The sequence below is a fragment of the Oryzias melastigma genome, linkage group LG14, assembly GCF_002922805.2.
Source record: "Oryzias melastigma strain HK-1 linkage group LG14, ASM292280v2, whole genome shotgun sequence".
Classification (NCBI taxonomy): Eukaryota; Metazoa; Chordata; class Actinopteri; order Beloniformes; family Adrianichthyidae; genus Oryzias; species Oryzias melastigma.
In genome coordinates, this window is record NC_050525.1 from 12,567,028 (window position 1) to 12,591,760 (window position 24,733).

A 24,733-nucleotide genomic window follows, 5' to 3' on the forward strand; every position below is an offset into this window, starting at 1 on the left:
TTTTTTGCCGTCTATTCTGTCTCATGCTGAAGGCTAAGGATGGGACATCTGGCTTTACTAACTGCAGGGGAACTACTTTCTAGTTCACATGGGTATTTAGTGGAAAATCCCTGCTGGTATGTTTTCTGCTGCATGTGCCTCTTTGGTTGCATCCACTCTCTTTTGCAGCAGGTTGCATTTTAAAGGGATATTTTGTCTAAGTTTTACAGTTAATCTGTGCACTTTGTGACCGTGATTCTGTCCCTCCACCACCGTTGTTTGTCTTGCTGGCAGAATAACCATAAGAGGCGCCTCTGTGTCCCTTTTTCGGATTCATAACATAGTATTAGAGAAAATGGGCTGAATGTAGGCTTTAGGTGTATACATGTTTGGACAGGGACAAATTTGACTGAGCGCAAAAAAGGGAGCAAAGCTAAACTACTCTGAATAAGCTCTTTCAGTTGTCAGTTCAGTGCATACAATCCTCAGGAGCACATTTAGCAGTTTTGACCATTTACGTGTATTTATATATGCTATAATATATGTATGTTTTCTTCTGTTTTTAAAGTGAAATGCGCCGCACTTTTCTTGTTTCCAGTTTGTGGGTAGTAGTGCTTGTTTCTTCTGAAAAGTGCTCAAATATAGGTGGAAAAATATTACCAGTACTCAAACCAGCAATTATAAGGGAGAAGGACAGCCATACATACAGAAAATGTTCCACTTATGACTTTAAATGCTGACAGTTTTTGGTCAGCTTTGAGTTTTCACATTAAAGTCCCACTCCCTTTGATCCATTGTAAAAGCCTTACCAGTGCTCTTTTAATTAGAATTATGCCGTTTTTAGCCAAAATCAATAAAAAGGGACGTTTTTTAGCTTCAGTAGTTTATTATTTCATTTTGAGTGTGGAGTAACCCCACCCCCTTCCCCGTCATCCATCTGTTTACGCAACACATTCACAGTACTAACTAGTCACATATTGAGGTTTGGCGAAGGACCTCTATGTGTCCAAAATTGGCGTCTTGGGTGTCCCCAACTAGTCGTTTTTTGAAGTAATGACTGTTCTTAAAATCAAGGGTCTGCAACCCTAGGGACACGGTACTGGATGTGGTACCGGACGTGGACTGGTCCTCAGGACGCGTCCGGTACCAGTACCAGACCCAAACCGGTAACCAGGTTAGGTTTCGATAACTGGTACAGGGTTAGGGTTCCGGTGCACTCCATGTCCAAGTACTAGACTGGTTTCGGTTCACGGCCCAGAACTAGTGCTCTCCCACTACCTTACAGCCCCTCAAATTTATCTTATAAATTCCATTTTATTTTCACTGTGTCCTGAAATAAAAGAACAAAATGAAATAATTTGTGCGTTGGTTCAAAAAGACACATCAAAAGGGAGTTGGAACCTTGGCCACAATAAAATAAATCGGGGAGACTGCTGACCCAGGCACATTGACCGTCAGAGTCAGCAGCTCTCTGCTAAGGGCACCCTAACCAAAACTACCTAAAGAAAACAAATAAACAAAGCCTGTTAATCAAGACTACCAAGGTCCAACCCCAAACTTACATAACAAAACCCAGCAGTCTGAGATTGCTGTGGACAAAAAGGGTCAAAGAGAACAAAATAAACCAGAACCACACTAACTAAACCCCATCCAGCTGCTCTGCTCCCTGCCTGGCTTCGTGTGGCTTTGTCTGTCTTAAATTGACAGCAGGTGTCAATGAAGGGACATTGGCCACACCTGTCAGGTGAGCCGCAGGCCTGGATGAAAAAAAAGGTTATTCAGCAGCAGCAGGACGTAACAAGTCATAAACTTTATTTACAGTTAAGTTATTCACTAGATAGAGATTCCTACAGTTACATAAGAAAGGACAAACAGAACCATACGAAAATCTGCAAACTGAAAATTATATCTTCATAATCCCAGCCTAACCTAACAAATAAAGGAAGGTAAATTTGACCTAAAACCATGTTGATTTACTGACTTAATTGATTTATTGTTTTATTATAAGCATTACAAATAATTATATATATTATATATAATAAATATTATAAAACTTAGATTTATCAAACCCATTACAAATGTCAAATATTTCAATAATTCAAAAATACAGAAGAATTTACTAAGATGAATGGAGATGATGTCATCCTCTTGACATTGTAATTACTCATAATCAGGGGCGGAGCTACAGGGGCAAAAGTTTGTCCCCTCACTTGCCCTCCAATTTCTGCATCAATATCAATATAGTTATCATAATTCAGACATTAATAAATCATCAATACAAGCTTCTTTAAGCGTTGCAAAAATACCTTAATCCATCTTTTAAAATTAAAAATCGAGACCCTAAAATTATTTGCTACGCCCCTGTATTGTGAATGCCGTCAGCACTCCGGCCTTTGCCAAAATTTTCACTGTTTCCTTACTATAACAAGAGGAAATCCTTATTTTTGAAAAACTTAATAATACTTAGAATACATGTTTTTGATCCTTTTATTTAGAATGGCCATCCACTCTGTTTTTGTCATTTGCCACCTTTCCAAAGCCGGACACAGGTCACATATGTCTCATTAAATATAATGGTTATCAAATAAGGTCAAGTTGATTTTGATTTGTCGCTTGAAAGGGAGTGAGAAGATGAGTGTTATTACTTTATATATATATTTTCCACATAGTTGCCACAATACTGTCCTCATCAGATCAAGTGCAGGTTATTAATCAAATAACTAAATGTTAATTAAAATTATTTTGACTGGGCATCAACTATTATCTCATTTGTTTTAGCTTCTTGCTCTGTGTCTGTGAACATTTTATGAAAAAAGGTGGAAATCAATCCCTTTTTAATTTTTTTTTTTGTTCCAGAATTCCATCAGACACAATCTGTCTCTGCACAGTCGCTTCGTGCGTCTCCAGAATGAGGGGACGGGAAAAAGCTCCTGGTGGATGCTGAACCCAGAGGGAGGAAAGAATGGAAAGTCTCCTCGACGCAGAGCAGTCTCTATGGACAACAACAATAAGTTTGTGAAGTTCAGAGGAAGAGCGGCAAAGAAAAAAGTAAAGTTTTCTCTTCTCGCAAAATTCTTACACTTTAGAAAATGAGATCCACTTTATCCATTGGTTTATTTTCATGGCAGCTTCAAATCCGGCGTGACAGATTTTTTTGTGTTTTTTTAATCCCCAGATGTCTCTGCAGGAAGGAGTTGAAGGGGGATCACGCAGCCCTGTCTCCCAGTACTCGAGCTGGCTGGGAAGCCCAAACTCCCACAGTAATGACGGCTTAGAAGCCTGGAGCTCATTCCGAGCGCGCACAAGCTCAGACGCCAGCTCTGTGAGCGGCCACTGTTCACCCTTCACCTCAGAGCACGATGACCTGGTGGAGTCTGATGGCCACATGATGTATCCTGGAGCAACAGGGGCCAAGATAACCTTGCCCAGCCTCTCCGAGAGGTCTGGGTCCATGAGCCAAGGTGGCTCTGAACATGTCATGGAGAATTTGCTGGATAACCTGAACCTCCTGTCTCCTAAAGCCCACCAGCTGAGCTCAGAGTCCTCACATTCCTCAAACCCTGCCATGCTTAAGAGCACTTCCTACAGCCCAACTGCATTGACCTCAGAATACCATGAGTGCATGTATGGCCAGGTCAGGATGAACTCTCTGTCCCCTGCTCCCATGCAGACACTTCCAGAGACCAAACCGGGATTTGGAGCTTATGAGAACCAGTACATCTGTCCAGCAGGTCTCCTCAAAGAGCTGCTGACAGCAGATGCAGATGCCAGCAGGGACACCATGACATCTTGTAATCCCAAAGGGGCGGAAATATCCAGGGGAAGTTGCAGAATTCCCACATTCAACAGTCCGAGCCACTTGGGGTGTCCTACCGGCATAAAAACTATGACCCCCCTCCAGAGTCACCCAGCTCTTCGAGTAAACCCACGAGCTTTACATGATCACAGCTCCGCTGCTCCTAGAGACTTGAACGGCTCTAGCATGATTCCATGTTTTTCAGCTGCCCCCCCACAATTGACAAGGGCGAGAACAAGTATGCAGCCGCCCCATGGACACCCAGCACACACTAATGATTTCTCTGCAAGCTACAGCAGCAGCTACCGAGACCTAAATCCTGTCCACCAGCGGGGTCATCATCAGGAGCGGCTACCCAGTGACCTGGACAGCGTGTCCATCGAGAGGCTCGAATGTGACCTGGAGTCTGTCCTCCACGACACTCTGATGGACGGAGGCGCCCTGGACTTTAACTTTGACCCCGGAGCCCACGGGTTTCCCGAGAGGGTGAAAGCAACCACACACAGCTGGGTATCAGGATAGGAAGCCTGCTACTCCAGAGACAGGTGAGACCACGACTCTTGTGAGAGTGAAGTTCCTGGAATAGAGCACAGTCAGAGCGGGTCTTATCCGATCATTTATTGTACTATTTCCACAGGTTTGGCACGACGTCGCTTCCCTTCATTCAAAGAGAGGAAACTCGACATGAACCGCCACCGTCGGGTTCTGTGAGGGGATTGACAACATACCATGTGCCAACACAACAAGCCAATTCTCAGAATCCTAGAATACATTCTCTGTTATCTTTGGAGAAATACTGCTAAACTCAGAGTAAACTTCACAGTTTAGTCGACAATGTTTTTTGGACACTGATGAGCCAAATGTGTGATTGTAACAAGGACACATCAAGAAACCAAGTTTTAAATGAAAATAATAAACCAAAGTTTTTGAGGTAAGACTTGCTCTTGGATTTCGATGTCTAGTAGATGAGGAACAAGTTCAACTTTTCACATTGACATTTGAATTTATAGACCAGGTAATTGTTAGAGCAAAGCTATTTACTTAGATGTTTACATCTACCAATCGTTTGTTGTGTTACAGCTTTGGGCTGTTCAAGCTCACTAGAGCTTTGTCCAGACGCACTCTTTACAAGCATTTGTCAAAAGGGCTCATTATTGACAGCAATGAATTTGTGAGAACTGCTGCTCTAAGCGTACAGTAGATGTGGAGTTTCTTTGGCTGTGCTGCAGAAATGGAATTTCAGGAAATTATGGTGGATGTTCGGCTGTTTTAAAAAATGTATATACACAGACCTCACCTCAGAACGTGTGATCTGATGAGTCCTGTTGAAAGCAATTTATAATATTTTTGACATCCATAAATCGGGATGACAGAAACCTCAACCAATTAAGTGTTGTTTCCACTGAGCGGTCCATAGAAAAGTGGAATGGACCCATTAGGGTGGAGATTCTGTCGTCACACAATATAAATTATTGATTGGCACAAAGGTATCACAACAAGAAGCGTCCTACCAGCGCTTTTTTTTTGTCCTCTTTTCAGCTTTATTCTTCCTCACCCCGCATAATCTTCTTGCAAAGAATAATAAATTCTTTACATATACTGTAGTATTGCCCCATATTTGCGGGGGGTGGGGACCTGGGAGATGCTGAATCCGCAAAAATGGAGAAACCCCTCCTCCCCCGTTTTTGTCTCCCCCAACCCCCGCGGAAAAAGAATGTCTTACCGATCCATATTAAAAACACTTCTGGTTGTGCTTTGTAAAACATTTATTGAAGAACACTGGAATATTGTTTAACATAAAGAACTTTTTTTTCTTTTTTTTTTAGAACAATAGATTGTTCTACAGCGTAGAGGCCAGCTTCATAAACATCTGCTCTGGATTATAATTATCCTTCGGGTTATCTTATTAATTTTCTGTTTCTAAGTCAGCCGATGTAGCTTCTCTTTCGCTGTCGTCTCATTATTTTGACGCACAGCTACACTGTGATGGTCCAACGCTCACTTGAATTGCCCGGACAATTTTAAACCGGCCAAGAGGGGACTGGTCTGGTCCGTACCGCTCAGTGGAAACGAGGCGTTGGTGCATCACTAATCATCATTAAACTATTTCGTTTTAAAGTCCCACTCTGATCATCTTTTGATGTTTTTTAAAAGTGGTCATTTAATTATAGTCTTTAGCAAAAGTGTAAAAAGCCTGTATTGCTTTCTGGGACATTGCTTCAGCAGAGCGGCCGGAGTTCATTTTAAATTTACCTTTGAGTTGCTCTAGGCAATGAGTAAGCCCATCCCCTTCCCATCACCCGTTTACACTCTCCCGCTAGCTTGCAGCCTCTACATCCCCAACAGCGTAATTTTATATATATATCTCCTCCATCATGAGAGAAATGCCACAAAAACACAATTTTCACGGAGTGGGCCTTTAATCTGGCTGACATATAGCCGTAAACTCTACATTTTTGCATGGCTACTGACAGCTTTAGTGTTCTCCAAGGCTTCTGTTTCAAGCTGAAAGTCAATTTTACGTAATGTTTAGATTCCAGAGTTTATGTAGGCGAGAAGGAACTTTCAGAACCTTTGGATCTTCTGGTTGGAATCACACCACATTAGACAAATCTACTTAACATCAGCAAACCTTTCTTTATAACAAGTTTAGATATGAAAAAATGGTGCTTTTGTATAGAAAATCTTCAGTCTATGTCACCATTGCCGTTTTTTATGAAGGTATTTATTCATATTGTATTTCTATTGTAGATATTTTTTAAGAAACAAGTGTGTATGTTGTCTAGAAAATATGAAATGTATTGAAGTAACTATCATGTAATCTTTATTTTGTAATCATTCTAAAGAAGGACATTGCAAAAGGCTGCCTTTTAAAGAACTCTTTCTATGATTATTGTGTTTTTATGCAGTAAATGAGAAATGTTCTTTGTTTTTTTATGCTCTTTTATGTAATCATGTTTTTGATCAATTTAAGTGGATAATGTATCATCTGTAAATGTCTGTAAAATTTTTGCTGCTGTTTTTCTTATCTCTTTTTCTGAAAAGGGACACATGGGAGACAGGAAGATTTTGTTTTGTGATTAAAAACAAAAGAACAAGAGTTAATGTAGGGATCTTGAAGTGATAAAAATAGTTGATAATATTGAGTAAACACAGTAAATAGGTTTGCTTGTGACCTGGCGATTACAGCGGTTGTTCACAAAGGAGCGACTGTTTTTACTGGATCATGAAGCAGCACCTCTTTTACGTGCCTCAGACATATACTGTTGTACAAACTGTCATTTTCTTAGCCATATGTAGTTTGTACATGACTCTTAGAATACTTTTCATGTACTGGTGTGTAATTATCCTGACAGACATGCTTGTTTACATATTTCAGTTCTAATTATAAGTGCAGATATGAGTTCTCGTACCTCAAAATATTTTACCTCTGAAGTGCTGAAGGGATTTTTTTTCCATTAAAACTTTTTTTCTTCATTTTGACAATGTATACATTTATTTGTTTTCTGTGTTTGATTAATGCTGAAGTGAGTCATTTCATGACATAAACAGAAAAAGGCTTCATCTGCCAGAACTCTTATACTTGAAGAATCTTATAAAAAATTAATAAGAAGAATGATGAATAAAATCTGAAATTGCAAAAAAAAAGTTTGTTTTAAAATTAGAAACATGGTAGAACCAGAATAATTAGCAAAAAGAGGCTCTAAGCTTGACATAAATAATTAATCTTTATTTTGTTTTTTTTTATTTAGAAAAACAATGTTCTCAATTATATTCACAATATCATGTTTTTAGACAAAAATGCAGGTTTTGAATGCATCAACCAACTTTGCAATTAAAGAAAAATAGAGCCAAACAAATGTCTGACTGTCTTTATAATGTTAACCCTATGTAACAACCCTTATCACATTAGATACATGCATGTCTGATTCAACTGTGGTCCATGTTTTCTGCCCTGTAGTTCATCATCATTCCACTAGGGGCAGTAGAAGTAGTAGTAGTTAACTTTCGGCTTATCCCTTTCAGTTTATCCCTTTCGGGGTCGCCACAGCGTAACAGCACCCACTGTTTCGCATCAGTGATTTGGCAGAGTTTTTACGCCGGATGCCCTTCCTGACACAACCCTGTACTTGAGGGGCACAGGGCACAGCAGCGTCAAGGGTCTTCGAACCCAGACTTATCAAAATCATTGGTGCAATTTATATAACATAAAAAAAGGACATTGTGATTTTTGTTGTCAAATAATTAAAAAATAGCCTCTTAATTCCAAGTAATCTGTGATTTAGCAGGCTTTTCAGGGTTCCATGCAGTGGGTAGTTAAATGAGTGTCAAATGGGGTTTCAAAACAACTAATGTGTAATTTCTCAGCGATAGATATTTTTATTGAGTGTTTTTTTTTTTTTTTGTCTTTGTTTAAAAAAAAAAAAGAAATGATTTTGGATTTGCATTAGCAACACTGTTGCTGTACACAGTTAGAAAATCCAAAAACTTAAACATTGTATATTATTCCTAAAATATTCAGAGATTTATGTGATATATTAGTTCTAAATCCACATCTACTGAGCTCATCAATGACAAACACCCTTGTTTCTGCTGAAAGTATCAAAATAATTTCTTTAAGTAATTTAAAGAAATGTATTTTTAAAGTCAAAGCTGCATTTTTAGACTAAAACTCTTAAACTGGTGCTCAAACACTGTAATGTACCAAATGTATGAATTTGATTCTGACATAAATAATCAAATTTAAAAACAGTTGTTTTCAGTCAGCTGACCCTCCTGTAGTGTATAGGTTTGTTCAGAATTCCTCTGCTTAGATAAACATTCCCACAGCTCGCTGCAGAGTTGACGTTAACACGAAGAGGATTTTTAGATCTCAAGTTTTTGTCACTTCAGCTCAGACCAGCACCTTTTGTGCTGTTTGGAGATCACCAGTCACGTCAGACTATGAGATGCTTTGATTTCAGGGTCATATCAATGATATTTTTGGGAGAAAATTAAGGATTTACACGTTTATTCAAAGTCGGTTTTGAGTCTCCTGAACTTCTTTTTTTCCTTTTCCTTTCGTTTGATTCTTCAATCTGTCCTTTTTTCTGTGTTTGTTGACATTGGAACCTAAATTTATAAGTATATTTTTAGTTGGATTATATGACAAATAGATTGTAAGGTGGCAGATTTTGTTGTCGTATATTAGATCATCTGCTCCAGTTAATAATTTAAAACTTCAGAAGAAAGTTAGTAAGTAAGTAGGTTAGTGGGCTATCATCCTTTTCATCTTTAACTTTTTACCATTTTTTTAAAGCAAAGAAAACCTAAAATCTCCCTCCATTACATGTACAATGGAAATAAACACTGAGAATAATGAATGAAATACAACGACATGCAGGAGGATAAATATTTGAAAGCTTGTTATCCCTAAGAGCTGCAGTCTGTTAGGATTCAAAGTGTCTCCATTGAAATGTTTTAACTTGACTTGATTGGGTTTGGATTTTTTGGAGGACCTGGACTACAGCTTTGAAAAACAGCCGGGCCTGTGCCGTGACTTGAAGGTATTAATCTGCTGCGGGAGATCGTCTTAGTCGATGAAACCGAGGGTGAGCAATGAGGCTCATGCAACATGGACACCCGTGATTAAGCACAAATGCGGCCCACATGCTTTGATCCACATCATCCCGGGTCACCGAGTGCTTCACTGTTCAAACCCTGAAGGAGCTTTGATTTGCCTGTTTCTCTGCCGTGAGATTCAGACAAAAGTCCAGACTCCACCTTCAGATCTCCATGAACTCACCTGCTTTCACTTTGGTTCACTTCTGTGAGAGATAACTCCATTCAGGTGGGTGACGTGATTGGAGCTGATTTCACGAGATGACAAGCATCATTTCCTTCTGCAGCGTAAACAGACCTCAGCTTGAAAACAACCCACCAAGGCATGCAACCTACAGCTAACATCTCTGTTTATGCACACTAGTAATGAAGAATGAAACAGATTTCAATAGAAGGTAAAGCTATGATGGCGTATTGCCACAAATAGTTTCCAGGTAATCACCCCAAAGGAGACAAGGCTGTTTTTACCCCCAACAAATTATGATTTCCATCATTTTTCTTCTCTCTGAGTCTCACTGAGATTTCAGATTGATGTGATATTTGCTCTGGGAGTTTGTCCTTTTATTGTGAGTGTGTATTAAACAATGAAAGTGTTATTCTGTACTGTTGCATCAGTTCTTCTTGATACAGTTTTTGAAGGAACGTTGCTGGAGAACTAGATCTTCTGTGGATGTTGGCTTTCTCACATCCGTCTGTCTCTTCATGTCATCCCAGACACACTCCAGGATGACTCAAGAGTTTGTGGAGACTTTTTCTACTTCTTGTTGTTCTTTACGCTGACAACAGTTGGAATGACTGACTGTACAGTATTTGGGGTCGTTGTTCTGCGGCTCTCATTGGCTGCCTGTGAGCGCTCTACGTTAGTAATCTGTAATTAATTGGAGCAAAGCAAGGATAATAAACCCACTTTTTTTACTCATAGCCCTGGAAAGTAACATGTAAGGTTGGATGCTCATAAATCAAGTCCTTAAAATTCTATATAAATTTAGTAGTTTATAATTACTGTAGAAATGTGTTTCAAATATGTTTGTAAGTTAATCATTTTTAAATCTTAAAGCCGATATTGACAGCAAATAAAAAGGAAAGTGGCCATGTTAAGTACTGAGTTAAATGTGGTCCAGAAGGTGGGCGCACCAAACACTTTGTGCTGGTGCACCCAAGAAAAAAGTTAGCCGTAAGAGAGTCAAGTTTGCACAAAAACACAGGAATTGTTTTTGTGCAAACACGACTCTCTGAGGCTTTGTTTCATGTTGAGCTGTGTAGCCTTTTGGCTGTAACATTTCCATAAAGATCAGCTGTGTAGCCTGAATGACCCCACCAGTTCATTTTAGAATGCACACGGACCCTTTTGAGTGTTCTTTTCATATCATGGAGTAAAAATAAAACACTGTTTGGGTTTATGAGCTTAATATATGTTAATAGAAATGCTGTGTTATGTCATTGTTGATGGAAAACTGTTTTATTTCAGGCAAGAAACATTCAGTAGTCAGTAAAGTTGGGAGATTTGGGTGAAAGTTCAGAAAAACATCAAATTTACTTAAATGTCACCAACTGTGTGTGAACAGGGGCAGACTTACCGTTACCCAAAAGTGGGCCCAGAGCTGAGTGCATAATAAAAATGTATACCATAATTTTCACACCGATTATTATCTAACTGTGTCATAAAAAACCAAATCCCTGAAATGACATAAGACTGCTCATATGAAAGTATTTTGTCCTCCCTCAGATCTTCTGCAGGAAGGAATATTCCAAGCTAGAAAGTCCAGAGAGACTTTAAGAGATAAAACAAAACAAAGCGGAAAGAAAAAGTTAAAGAGAAAGCAAAAATTTGTTGCTTTACTTCTGGAAGTGCAGAAAGACAAAACAGGAAAAAGGACCACAGACTTATGAGGAAATAATCAAAATGTTATAGAATAAAGTCATTAAATTATTGAGAAAAAGGGCAGTATTTGAAGTCGGATAATTATTAGAATAAAATCAAAATCATACAAGAATGGTCATTAAATTATGAGAAAAAAATAAAGAAAATATATTTGTAAAGCCTAAATTATTCAGGATTTAAGTTGTAAAATTATGAGAAATTGGTCAAAAATTGGATTAGTCATAAACTGATAGAATTTTGAGAAAAAAAATCAAAATTATATGAGAATAAATTTGTATACCGGTAGTTATGAGAATTAAATTTGTAGCTAAATTATCAGTTTTTGTTTCAAAAATTAAATGTCTGTAGTCATAAATTTGTAATTTTGCTCTTGTGAAATGTTGACCTATTTTCTCCATTTTACAACTTTATTCTCCTATATTAATATATATTTTCCTTCATGGTGACCCTAGAGGTGCATTCACACCAGATACGATTTGCGTGATAATTCTGCGTGGCCCATCCCTCTTCCGCCGCGCGGCGTATTCGCTACTTGTTGCATGTCAAAAAATGTGTTCCTGAGCTTGACGCTGCGGCCATGTGTGGGAGGAGCTACCTGATTGGTAGATGAGATGTGGCGTCCTGTCAAACGTCAGATATTTACATTTTTGCCGCGCTCATCGGTCAAATCACGCCGCGGGACTTTAGATCGCCTCAATTCACGTCTATATCATTGACTTAACATTGAAAGTGGCCGCTTCCGCTGTGCGAATCGCGTTCGGTGTGAATGCACCTTAATGCTCCATTGTTGGAAAAGGAGACAAAAGGCAGAAAACTGTAATTTTGAAAATTTGCCTTTTTTTCTTTCTAATTGATGCCACTGCATAGTGAACTGTTTAGTTCCATTATTTTGTTTTTCTTTTTTCTTTACTATAACCTGACTGATTTGATCAATACAACTACTGCAGAAGGCCTCATGTTATTGTTCGCTTGAGGTCCCAAAACTGCTAAGTCCTTCACTGTGTGTGAATATACAACATACAAAAGATAGAAAAAAGGATGACGTTTGAACATCATTTCAGTTGAGTTATTTAACATTAAACAATACTCGATATGCACTGTCCTAACTATAACATTTCAGTAGTATTAGGACATTGAAGATGTATTCAACCAATCAGTGATGTCACATAGTATCTACCTTTTTTGTGTCTAATTTTGTTTCATTTTTTAATATTTAATGTTGATTTTTGGAAATTGCTGCTGTTTCCCAAAATGTTTTATGTTCATTATTGTAGTGGAAACGACTAAGGATCAGTGGTGCAGAACTTCAAGCCCTATATGCTAAATATAAAAGAAAATGAGGTTATAACTGTAGTCTGTGAATAACCTCTGGCAGCAATTTACCAAATTACAAGCTTTTGTCTTTGTCTCTGTGAGTGGAGGGCTTATTCTGCAGCACAAACCAGATTTGCTCCACAAACATGATCTCATGACAGACATGTGTCCTGCTGTGACTCCATTCCTGTTTTCTGCTCCTAATTGACTCATAGAAAAAGCAACACAGCTTTTATTAACATCTGCATGGGGTGGAAAAGGGCTGGCTCTATACCCTACACGAGGGTTGATGGAGATTATTCCAGCCCTGCCTGTACAAATAAGATGAACCTTTGCGGACTGCCTGGAGTGGCCGCGCAGCAAGTGAGGGTTTGGCTAATTTATCTGTGTGATCCAGACGCAAAGCCAGGAAATTAGGCGGTTTGGGCTCTTGGACCTTTGATAACACAAAGCATGGTATGCACTTGCACACCCAGAATGGCAGATGCAGCCCATGTTGGGATCTCCCAGGGGGGGTTCAAATAAAGATTCATTTGTGATTAGATCAACCTGGCAGCAGCCTGATCACACGATTCTTTAAGCAGAAAGCAAGAAAAATTAGAGCTTTAATTACCCATAAGTCTGAGCTTTAAACTACTCGAGATCACTGGTTTTGGAAGTGTTTACAAGTTTTAAAACTCCTCCAAAATTCCTAAAGTTTTAACAATCAAATAATCAATCAAATCCTTTTGTTAATAAAGTTTTTACAGATTTTTTTCACACAATAAACATAGAACAAAAATTACAAGAATAAGCGATCAATACAAGAGAAAACGAACATGGTATAGAAGATGTGATATAATAAATGACACAAGAGACTCTTTGTTTGGTCTGTTTTAACCTGGACATTGTTTATCTTAGTGATTAGACTTTCAAATGAAGCAGACTCTGTCGTGAGTTTAATCCAGTCCTTATACTGAGACATGTGGGGACTTAATTACTCAGAATTAGTCTAGCAGCCAATGTAATTCTTGATTTGTAACCATACATTACATTTTGTGCATAACTTTGTGTACTTGTAATTGTGTATTCACATGTACAAAAAGGGCAAAATTAAAAAAAAAATACAATTTACACACTCACAACTTAAAATTACAACAGCTTGAAACTAAATATATGCACAAATATTAAAAGTTACACACAAATTGCTTGTTACACACACAAAAAACACATTTGAGCACAAATCTGATGTGAGACTCTTTTCACATCTTTAAGATTCATCCGTGAGTGATGCATTTAAATGCTGCCAGAATGCTGGGTCATTAGAGTTTTCTTATCACCCACTTTGAACTTTAAACTTGACATTTTCCCACTTTCTTAAACAAATATGCCCATTCATTGATATGAAAAAGCCTAAATATTTATTTTTTTAAATTGGTTTATCTATCAGCGACGGACTGGCGACCTGTCCAGGGTGTACCCCACCTTCGCCCTTCAGTAGCCGGGATAGACTCCGGCACCCCGCGACCCCGAAAGGGAAGAAGCGGTCAAGAAGATGGATGGATGGTTTATCTATTCCTATCACATAAATCAAGAATTACGCACACACAAAACCAAAGTTATACAAATCGAGGATTACACACACGATTTGGGGTGAGTCTATTTTCTCTCCATATCCAGGAGATCTAGCAGACGGATCTTCTAACAAACATAGTTGTGGTTTACAAGAATATGTATCACATTGTTCATGTTAGAAATAATTTCTATCCAGCCTTGACCTGCTCAAAGAAAATAGAGAGTGGTAATGTTGGATGTCATGTTTTATTTTCTCTGCAGATTTCTTTGCAAAGTCTCTGAAGATGTCAAAAATGTGTCAAAGTATTATTTAAAAAAAACATGCTAGGCTAAAATACTTCAGATTTTGAACAAAAAATGTGCAAAAATACGCATTTTTTAACATTGAAACATTGAAACATTGTCAAAAAATTGTATCCCATTGGCAGATTTTATTTTAAAAAAGCAAAAAAAAAATCTTCCAGTGGAGGAAGAAAAAATGTCTAATTTTTGTTTTATTCTGGTCATGTTTTGTTATTTTCTTGATAAGATTATAAGAAATTTGTCTGAAATGAGTGTCTTTTTACTTACGTAAGATTCAGTTTTTACAATATGCAAAGATAAGAAAAAAATAATGATTTTATTACCCATTGAGGTGTTTCCTGGTGCACTTCAATGTAGCCAGATATTTTTTGTATTTTCTCAAAGTGAGCTTATCTCTATCAAAGTAGACAATAATATATAGTTGTGTTTGATAAAACTCATTCAAACAGTAAAAAAACTATAATGGAAAATAGGAGACTTTAGAGTACAAGAGATGCTAATTCAAATTAAACAGATTCAAGCCTCAATATTTACAGTTTTTTGGTTATAGTGGGATAATATGCCGTAACAACCATTTTTCAAGGTAAATTAATTTTTTTTCTACCTGAAAGGCCATCAAAACAGGGCAGAGAAATCACTGGAATGCATAACCTTTATTTGTTACAGTTTGGTTACACTATTAACTTCACATGTTGTGGTTGAACAATGAAACAATGAAAAGTGATGTGAACAAAAAAGACATTTTTGGCTAAAGGTTAGCAAATCCTACTGGGTCTTTTCCGTTAAACATTTTAACTGAGGACATAAAAATAATAAAAAAAATGAAACAAGCTGTTGATGAGGAATATTAATACATATAAATAGTGTCAAACTGAACACACCAAAATTGCTAAATCAGTTCCTGCTATGCGACACATCACATTTCCTGTCAGATGCCCTCATTTTTATCAGCTGATCTGCACTTTTTCTGGATAAATGCAGAAGTCACAGAGTGTGGGCAATCAACGTCTATGATGTGGACATAAAATAAAAAAAGACTTGTGATGTTAAATTTTGCTTTTCTTTCCTAATTTTTGCGTCACAATCGAGAATAAAGTGATTTCTAGATCTATAACTGAACACCACCAGGTCCAAAACCACATCATCCAAAACTAAATCATAAAGAAAGAGGAAAATTGGAGTATTCAATGCTTGGTTGCAGATTTAGTGACAAACAGACATAAGCTACAAAAGAAACTATTAAGTGTTTAAATATTTAAACATTTAGAGATAGAGTTTACCTGATTCTCGTGGTTCTCCTTTCACAGTGCAGAACATGGAGCAATAATTCAATGAATAGGGGGTATTTTTGAAGGAAAAGTCAATCAGAGATGTGGGAATTCGTTGTCAAGATTTATGATGAGTTACATCTATTACTGAAAAGGAGTGCTTGTGTCAAAAAGTGTCTGTGAGACGATAGGAAGATTAGCTTAACAGTGGAAACACGTTTAGTACCAGTTCATCAGTGCGTTTGTTATTTTTGGAATTATTAGTCAAACAGCCAGGTTTAGGAAAGTTTTGAGTTCCTGAGACACACCTTATTTACAATTTTGTGCAGCTCTGACATTAAACATTTAACTGCACATTTTAAACATGAATGGTTCTCATCTCCACAATTTCCCTAACTATGATAAAACACGGCTAATATAAATTAATAATACTGTTTGTATGCTTGACAAATACAAAGCAATTTAACTTCCTGTTTGAGCCTCATTTAAAAATGAAAATAAATGAAGTGAGGTCAGTTCACCAAATGACCACTAGGTGGCCTGTCACCGAGATGACTATATTAACACTTGTTCTGTTATGTTTGTTTTAGAGTGGGTAATACATTTTAATAACCTTTTTTTTAATCTGAAATCATAATTTTGCAATTAAATATCCATCCAAGATGGTTAATACCACAAGCCTTTAAGGATGATGTTTTTTATTCATTAGTTGTGACCTTTTTCTAAAGACACATAAAAAAAGTAAAAAAAAAATCAGCAAGTGACCTTTAAATGCTGCTTATTTAAACCATAATAGTGATTTTCCTGCTTCGTCATGAAGTTAACACGAGAGTTGTGAAAATTAATAAACACAATGAGTTTGTTTTACAAAGTGCTGCACAGCTGATGAGACAAAAACAGCCAAACAAACACCATCAGAGGCTCAGAGCCAGCAAACGGCAGTGTCTGAGCAGCATCATCATCATAAAATCTACCTGAAAACACGCTGGAGTTAGAGACAAACATCTGGTTAGCTTCAGCTGCATCCACAACGATCATTTCTGAACGCATGAGAGGAAAATTCTAAAGTGATAGCCCATGTTTTTCCTTAAATAAAGCACCATAAAGGGTTTAAAAGCTTTTAAGAGTTTATTTTTGATATAACATTAAAGGTCGTGTACACATAAGTGCTTCCTTTGCTATGGTTTCTCTGTCCTCCCACTGCTGTAACACATTTGAAGGTGAAAGTGCGTTCACTTGATCACTAAGTGTTATTTTTTTTAAAGTAGAAGACACGATTCTTCAGCAGCTTTGCTGTTTCAACAGGTTCAGGATCTCATTGCCTCTTCTTTGATTATAATGATAATATTTGTCCATAATGTCCGTTCAGTTGTCCCCATTGTGACACTTCCAGCTCAAGGACTCATGAGACCCACGGCCACAGGAAGTGAGATCACCAGCGTCAAAAACCACGGTGCTGATTTGAACATAACACTGACTGCACAGCAGATGGGAATGATTCCTGAAACAGAGGATGGTGGTTTAGATAGAGCTTTACAGGGAGAAGCAGAGACCAAAAGTCGAGGACTCACTGTGATGAACCGCCATGCTGTTCTCCTTCCAGCTGTTGCCCTCATAAACCCTGCAGGTGTAGGTGTAGGGCTTCTCGTCGGCCATCGGGGCCCAGGTGAGGCGGCACAGATTGGGAGAGACCAGGCTGACGTTGCTTCTTCTGCGGTCGTCCGTGGACACGTAGGTGACCATGTTGGGGTAGGTGCTGCCCACCAGCCGGCTGTCCTGACGGTACTCACAGTACGGGCCCGGGACCTGGTTGGTGGGCAGGAACTCACAGTCCACCCTGACATTTCTCTCCAGATAAGTGAGACAGGGAAACATCTGGGGCCCTTGTGGTGTAAAGAAATATGTATAGATGGGGTTCACTGGAAAAATAAAAATATGCAAAAGGGGAACTCAGAATACAGGACAGCTCTTGTTTTAATTATTTTAATATTAATAAAAGATAATGTGCTTTAATTAGTAAGTGGAGAGATCATATACATGTATTATCTCAAAAAGTGGACAAGATCCTTTTACCTGCAGTTTAGATCTTAGTAAAATATGCACATGTGAGTAAAAGAGTTCTTTAGAATATACAAGCAGCTACAGTAACTTTATAAAACATAAATAAACTTAAAATTAAAAAAAAGATTTCAAGTTGACTTCACGTATTGCTTCAATACTTCATGTCTGGATCAAAATAACATTAAAAAATAATTTAAAGTAGCCAAAGATCTTTCTCAGAACAACGCATGTGCTTTGCTGCCCCCTGCTGGCTATATGGTGGAACTATCATAATTTGATTTGATTCATTGGTTTAAAACAAACTTTATTTGTTTAAACTTAAGTTTAAGTTTCATTGATTTATATAGCTCCTCAAAATGGGCTTGGTCAAACAAGGCACTGCACATTAAAAGTAAAAAAAAACAGTAAAAATAAAATAAAATGTTAAAACAATTAAAGATAAAAATATCATAAGTTACACAAACTAATAAAAAACACCGGATAAAAAGCAAAGCTAAAACAATAAAACAGTAAAATAAAAACACACACCAGCTGAGCAGATTTGCAAAACAAACAAATTAACAAACATGAAAGAAGATGTCAACCTCTCAACAGAGTAATTACTTAAAATAATTAATATCGATTTTTCCAGAAATACAATAAGTCACAAATAGATTTATTAAATACATAATTAAATTAAGTCAAATATAGTTTGATTAATTGAATTAAAATTAGTGGGAAGAAATGAATGTATATAATTCCACAACTATGAAGTTATTTCATTTCATATTTTATATAGTTTTTTATGCTTTTTTTCACATAAATACTTTAAATTTGAACAGTTGTTTTCATATAATATTGTGTCCTACATAAACGATAAAAAATGTTTTATATCATCCAAATCTACAGTTATATGCAGTTCTTTAACATATGAACACGTGGCCTTAATGGAAATCTTAAGTGATTTTAATATCCTCCACATCTCCACTGTGATGATTGTGGAAGCTGCATCTTCTTTGAGTGTTTGGTGGCTGATACCTGGACTTTAGAACTGCCTTATCTATATTTTATTTACTATTTATTTTTTGAGCTCCAAGCTTCCATTAGAGCTCAAATGCAATCTGAATGTTTCCCAAAAATGAAAAAAATTGACGTTAAATATAAAAGTAGCTGGAGTGAAATATTGAAAAAAAAAATCAAAATAATTAATCCCTGAGTAAAAAAAATAATCTGAAGGTATTGACAAGAGGGTTTCTATTCATAATTTAGAAAACGTTAAGCCAAATAAAAATAAAAAGCAAGAAGTGGCAATATTATAGTGAAATTTGAAATAAAAGCCTGGTAAGAAAATGCAAGAAATGTGATATTTTTTAACTATTTTTATTACATTTTTTAATGAGCTTGGACATCATTATTTAACTTGTGATATAACAGATTTTGTTCATGTTTAGGAAATAACATAATCAAGTGTTCTTCCCAGGACTGTGACAAACTAAAACCAGGAGCACACAAAACAAGAAGACATACTGTGATATTGGTGCGTCATCATCACTCTGCCAAAGAGGATGCAGGCCGCGATTAGCAGATGGAGCTCCATGGTGAAGTGTCCGGGTAAAGCTTCACGTCCCGTCAACTTTAGAAGTTCAGCATGGGACATAAGGGAAGTTAACGTACAGAATCAGAACCTCTTTGGACCAAACAGGCACACATTTGAGTCCTCAGGAACTCCAATGACGGAGAATGGAAGGAAGCATCATTCTGTAGAGTCACTGCAATCCCACACAGTCAAAGCGGGCCTTGATGCCCCTCGCAGCCCAAATGCAGATGAGCCTACGCCCATGCAGCTTCATTGCACTGCGCCAATCTGCAGGAGCTCTCCCGGTGCGCGCGCACCGTGTCCTCTGCAGCTGCAGGACAGCCTGACAGAGGAGGCAGAGGCTGCATGCAAACCTCTGCTTTTACTGCCCATTCCTCTATCACCTCGTCCCGATTTCCCCCCTTTATTATTTTGTATATTTGTAAGACGGAGATATGAATCGGCGGGTCTTACCTGACGTGCAGCTCTCCACTGCGCTTTGCTGATGAGCGGGAATGCGGGTTTCAGCTGCAGAGGACTGCGTCCTCGCTTAAACACACAGGCAGACTCAGATAGTAGAGTAGACGCCAAAAATAAAAATAAATAAAAATTAGGAAATAGGATAAAATAGCCAATCTATATTATATTATCTATATAACGTTACAAATGTTTGTTTTTGTGAAAAAAATAATTATTCTTTATTTTGGATTTCACACCTCAGTGAAAACAATGTAATGTTACCTAAAATTGTAATAACGCAGAACTTAGTGCATTTACTTTACGAACAGTCTCAATTTCCTGTCCTAGTATTTTTGAATAGCTTTTATTTATTTATTTTTCTTTTTGGGAAAGTAATTCAGGATTCTCATGCGTTTGGCTCAACAGCTCCCTCTGCTGGACAAAACAGGAAGAGTCACATAAACCACAGTTGTGCTCATAAATTTAAGAAGTCAGGATTTCTTAGTCTTTTTTTTTTTTGAATATGAATAATAACACAACAACTTTTTCCCAACTCATAGTTAATGGTTGAGGGTAGCCATTTATTGTAAAAAAAATCTTTTTAGATCAAAATGACAACTGAAACGTCCTAATCGACCCTGTTCAAAAGTTTACATACCCCAGTTCTTGTTACATTGTATTACCGTCGTTTGCATCAACAACGGCTTGGAGTCTCTTGTGGTCATTGTGGATGAGGTTCTTTTATTTTATCTAATGGTAAAGCAGTCCATTCTTCTTGGCAGAACACTTTAAATCCCTTTAAATTCTTGGTCTGTCTTGTTTAAACTGCCTGTTTGAGATCTCCCCAGAGTGGCTCAAAAGACTGACCTTCACCGCATTCTGTTGTAACCACTGACAGGTAGACTTGGCCTTGTGTTTTGGATTGTTGTCATGTTGAAATGTCCCATGCGCAGCCTCCGAGATGAGGAGGGAAAGTTTTCCTCCAGTATCTTCTGATACTGCCAGGTCGTTTGGGAAGTTCCTGTTGTCGTGATTTTAAAAAGGTAAGAATTTTTTGACAACAAATGGCTTCACCCATAAATAGAAAAAACTTTTTGTGCTATCATTTATATTTTATGAAAAAATAACCAAAAAATCATAACTATGTAAACTGATGAACCCAGTTTCTAGGCTAACATATGTTTTAATCTAAAATTTAAAAAAAGCTAATCTCTCTTTATATTTCGTTATTACATTTGTGGAGAAAAAAACAATTTGGAAGTTAATAGAAAATTATTTACACTGATGAATGACAAAATGTCAACATGTGAAATAAAAAAAGAACTGATTACAAGTTTTAACTGACTTTGACTGTAGTTAGAAATGTAAAACACTTTAGTAAAATCCTAGTCTATGCTTACAAGTTCAAGTAAAGTTGCAAACTCGAGTCTTAAAGTTTAAACAAGTCTGGTAACATGTTTTTTTTATATAATTTAAAGATATATAAAATATTTAAATTTAAAATAATACTTAAATTACAGTACGGCTACTTTAAGATAAGCCTTTTTGTGTTTCTGCACTAGCTTAAATAAGAAAAACAGGAACACAGCAGAGATCTGACAGGATGGATTAAATAAACAATGTTCACAAGTACCAGAGTTTAACCCTCAAGTCCCACTGAGGTCAAGTTTTAAGTCCAGGTCTCCATTTCTGACTAGAATATCAATCTCTGCATCTTTGAGGTTGCAACTGTTTCGCTAACATATTGTAATAATGATCATAAACATAAATTCACTGGACCGACAATTCCTGCTACTTAATTCTGAACTGTTAGAGGACTTTTTTTGCCTTTGCTCTCGAGTTGCTGAATAAGTAACATCCCTGTGACCCTGAAAGAGAAAAAATACATTCTGAAAATGGATGGCTTTGCAGCATTCTGATCTGTAAAAAATGAAATCTGAAGTGTATCTTGGAAACCCAACAAGTTCCTAACAAGGACAATTGAGCAAATTCTGTTTGTTTGGTCCAACCGTGTAAAGGTAGACTTTTTACCATAAGATGGAAAAACACATTCCTTTCTGGAACCAGTCTCTAGTGGTCATTTAGTGAATTGCAACATTTGGTGCTTCAGGTTGCTTATGATTGCAATGCTAGATATGCTAAACAACTGAGTGCAAGTTTGAGAAAAATATTAAATAATGTATACATTCAATAATTATAATACATAATTCTAAAGCTTTAGCTGTTTAGTCAGTGTGCTGGATATAAAATAGTGCAATGAATGTATGTTTTTATTTACCTGTTCAAGGCTAGTCAATCACATTTTGATTAAGCTTTATTTACAAAAATAAATGTTCAAATAAATGTCAAATCTGTATTTAAAAAAAAGCAGGACAAATCAAACATTTCAATAGTTATTTAACATTTTTAACTATTGCAAATGTTTCACTTTCTATTTTCTTTTTTACATTTTTAACTGCATGTTTTCCAAATCTAAAAAAAAATGTAACAGGACAACAAACCTGGTAAAACTGTTGAGACATTTAAGAGCTGAGGATTTAACAATTGAACTTGTTTGAGTGCTATTTTTTATCTGAAATTTGAAAAATAAAAAGGTAAAAATGGAAAGCTTCTAGATAAACTATCATCAAATGTAGCAGCACAAGTAAAAAAAAAACATTTGTTGGTGTGAATAATGTTTCGTTGCAGTGAATAAGACGTTTGTGCAAAAAGCAATTCATTGTTAATCTGGAGAACTGACCTGGTTTCTGAGTGTATTTATTAAACAAGCCTCAAACAGGAAGCCAGTTGAGTTTTCGGTTTGTGATCAGATAAAGTCCAAACCCAAACTGTTTATTCTCAGTATTTCTATAGGTTTACGTCAGTCATAGAAGAATGTTAGTCATAGGAGCTTTCAGCCAAAAACACTAAACTGTCCAGCGGATTTAAGACTTTCGCTCCTGGTTTTTAGCCATGAAAAAGAAAAACACTTTTTGAAGCATTTCTCCAATAATAATAATAATAATAATAATAATAGAGCAGCTGGCCAACCCTTTGTTCTATTGACTCCACTGAGAAAATGGCTCATTCCGTGTGAATCCGTCTCATTTTGATCAAAGTATATTTGTCTCACAGCCGTTTGATTTCCCTGTAGGTCAGGTCAGCAGATGTGTTTTCGTATTTCTCACTGTTTTTCTTAGACTGCAGTCGCAGAAGCTTTTACAGAAGTCTTCTGTGAACATTCTTTAAACCGCAATGTACCGTCAGGATGGACCACCAAAACTTTCATAAAAGTAATTGACTGTCACTGCCTTCATTCATCCATTTTTCATGTGTGCTTCATCTCATTCTGGGGATTGCAGCCTGTCAGAGCTGTCATGAGCTGAGAGATGGGCGGGATGGTGGACTCCATTAGAGACGTGGGATAGCAGCAACAAAGCACGCTTCATCAACCACAGTGTGTTGGAATATGTGTTCACTGTTTCTATTCTTTTGAAAACATTTATAGATCTGTGCAGTCCAAAGGACGTCTATAGATGACGTGTGGGTGAGGAATATGCACCTCTGTAGGCCTGGAAGGCTAAAGTCAAACAAAGATGTGGTAGTTTTATTTAAAAATACTCCAAGTACAGAGTGTTGTTCATGAGGAGTAGGCGATGTCTTGTGTTTCATCTGCAGTGTACCAGCAGAGCAGCAGGGATTACAGCAACAGAATCCCTAATGAACGCTTTTGGCAGGGATCACCTTAACCTGCTTTTTCAGCTAATTTAAAGAACACGAGTTTTAATATGTCAGACGTCAGAAGGTGGCAGGAAGCCACTCGTTTCTTCGTTCGCTGGGATTGGAGAAAGTAGGAAGATTTCTGGAACATTTCTGTGGGGGGTCTCTGGAGACTGTTGCAGCGTGGCGGTGGTTCAGCAGCTGTCCAGGAAGACCTTGACAAAATAGATGAGTTGTGTGAAGGAGATCCAGAGGATAGTGTGGGATCAGCTCTGGGAATTTTCCAACATAGAACTTTCCCTGTTCCTTTTTATATTCAATGTTGCAAAACTATGCTCTCTGCTCACTCTCAAACTTACTTTAAGTAGGCGACCAAGACATCATTTAGAACAAAGAAAGAGGACAGGCGAGTTTATAGTCGACTTAGAACTATTTGATGTAAGCTATGCAGCACTGTTTCCATGTGCTCAAGAATGTAAATAGTGTTATATAAGAATACACCATTTACCATTTAAATCACGTGTCAAAGTCAAGGCCCGGGGGCCGGATCGGCCCTCCAGATCATTTTATTTTATTGTTATTGATGGACCGATGTTATCTTGCACTTATTTCTAACTTGTATAATGTTGACTGAATGTATTTTTTTAGAGAGTAAAATTAAGGTTTGAGTTGATTTATTCTGGAATAATATTCCTGCCTGTTCTAATTATTCATAATAATGTTAAAAAGTTACGGTTTTAAACTATAAAAATGGCATTTTGCTAGCTTTTTGGACTATTTTAGTATTTATTAAGATTTTTTAGGCTATTTTGGAGTTTAGCTAATATTTTAGCAACATGCTAGCTGTTTTGGCTAACCTACGTTTTTTTTTTTTTTTTTTTTTAGTTTTTTTAGGCATATTTAGCATCTAGCTTACATTTTAGCTGGCAATCAGCTTCAGTGTTTTCAGCTATTAGCTTTAGCACTTTCCGCTATCAGCTTCAGTGTTTTTAGCTATCAATTTCAGCATCTTCAGCTATCAGCACTAGCATCTTCAGCGGCCAAATTCAGCTTACAGCATTCACACTAGCATTATCGCAGGTAATGCTATAGTTCATAATTATGTTAGAAAATTACGCTTTTAAAAATTTAGTTTTAGAGAGTTCAATAAATGTTTATTCTGTTTGCCCCGCGACCTAAAGTGTGTTTTGGATTTTGGCCCGTTGTGCGATTGAGTTTGACACCCCTGATTTATATCAAAGAACATAAACACTGGAGCTCCG

The 24,733-nt window shown here is 37.1% G+C and overlaps 1 protein-coding gene across 1 annotated transcript in view; it reads left to right on the forward strand.

Annotated features, from left to right (window-relative positions):
* Window positions 1–7,766, forward strand: part of LOC112142807 (forkhead box protein O1-A) — a 21,664-nt gene extending 13,898 nt beyond the window's left edge. Inside the window, exons 2-4 of the mRNA XM_024266383.2 lie at window positions 2,836–3,027; window positions 3,155–4,320; window positions 4,413–7,766. Coding sequence (XP_024122151.1) covers window positions 2,836–3,027; window positions 3,155–4,297 — 1,335 coding nt within the window. The 3' untranslated portion in view covers window positions 4,298–4,320; window positions 4,413–7,766. The remainder of the gene's footprint in view (window positions 1–2,835; window positions 3,028–3,154; window positions 4,321–4,412) is intronic.
* The last annotated feature ends 16,967 nt before the right edge of the window (window positions 7,767–24,733 follow it).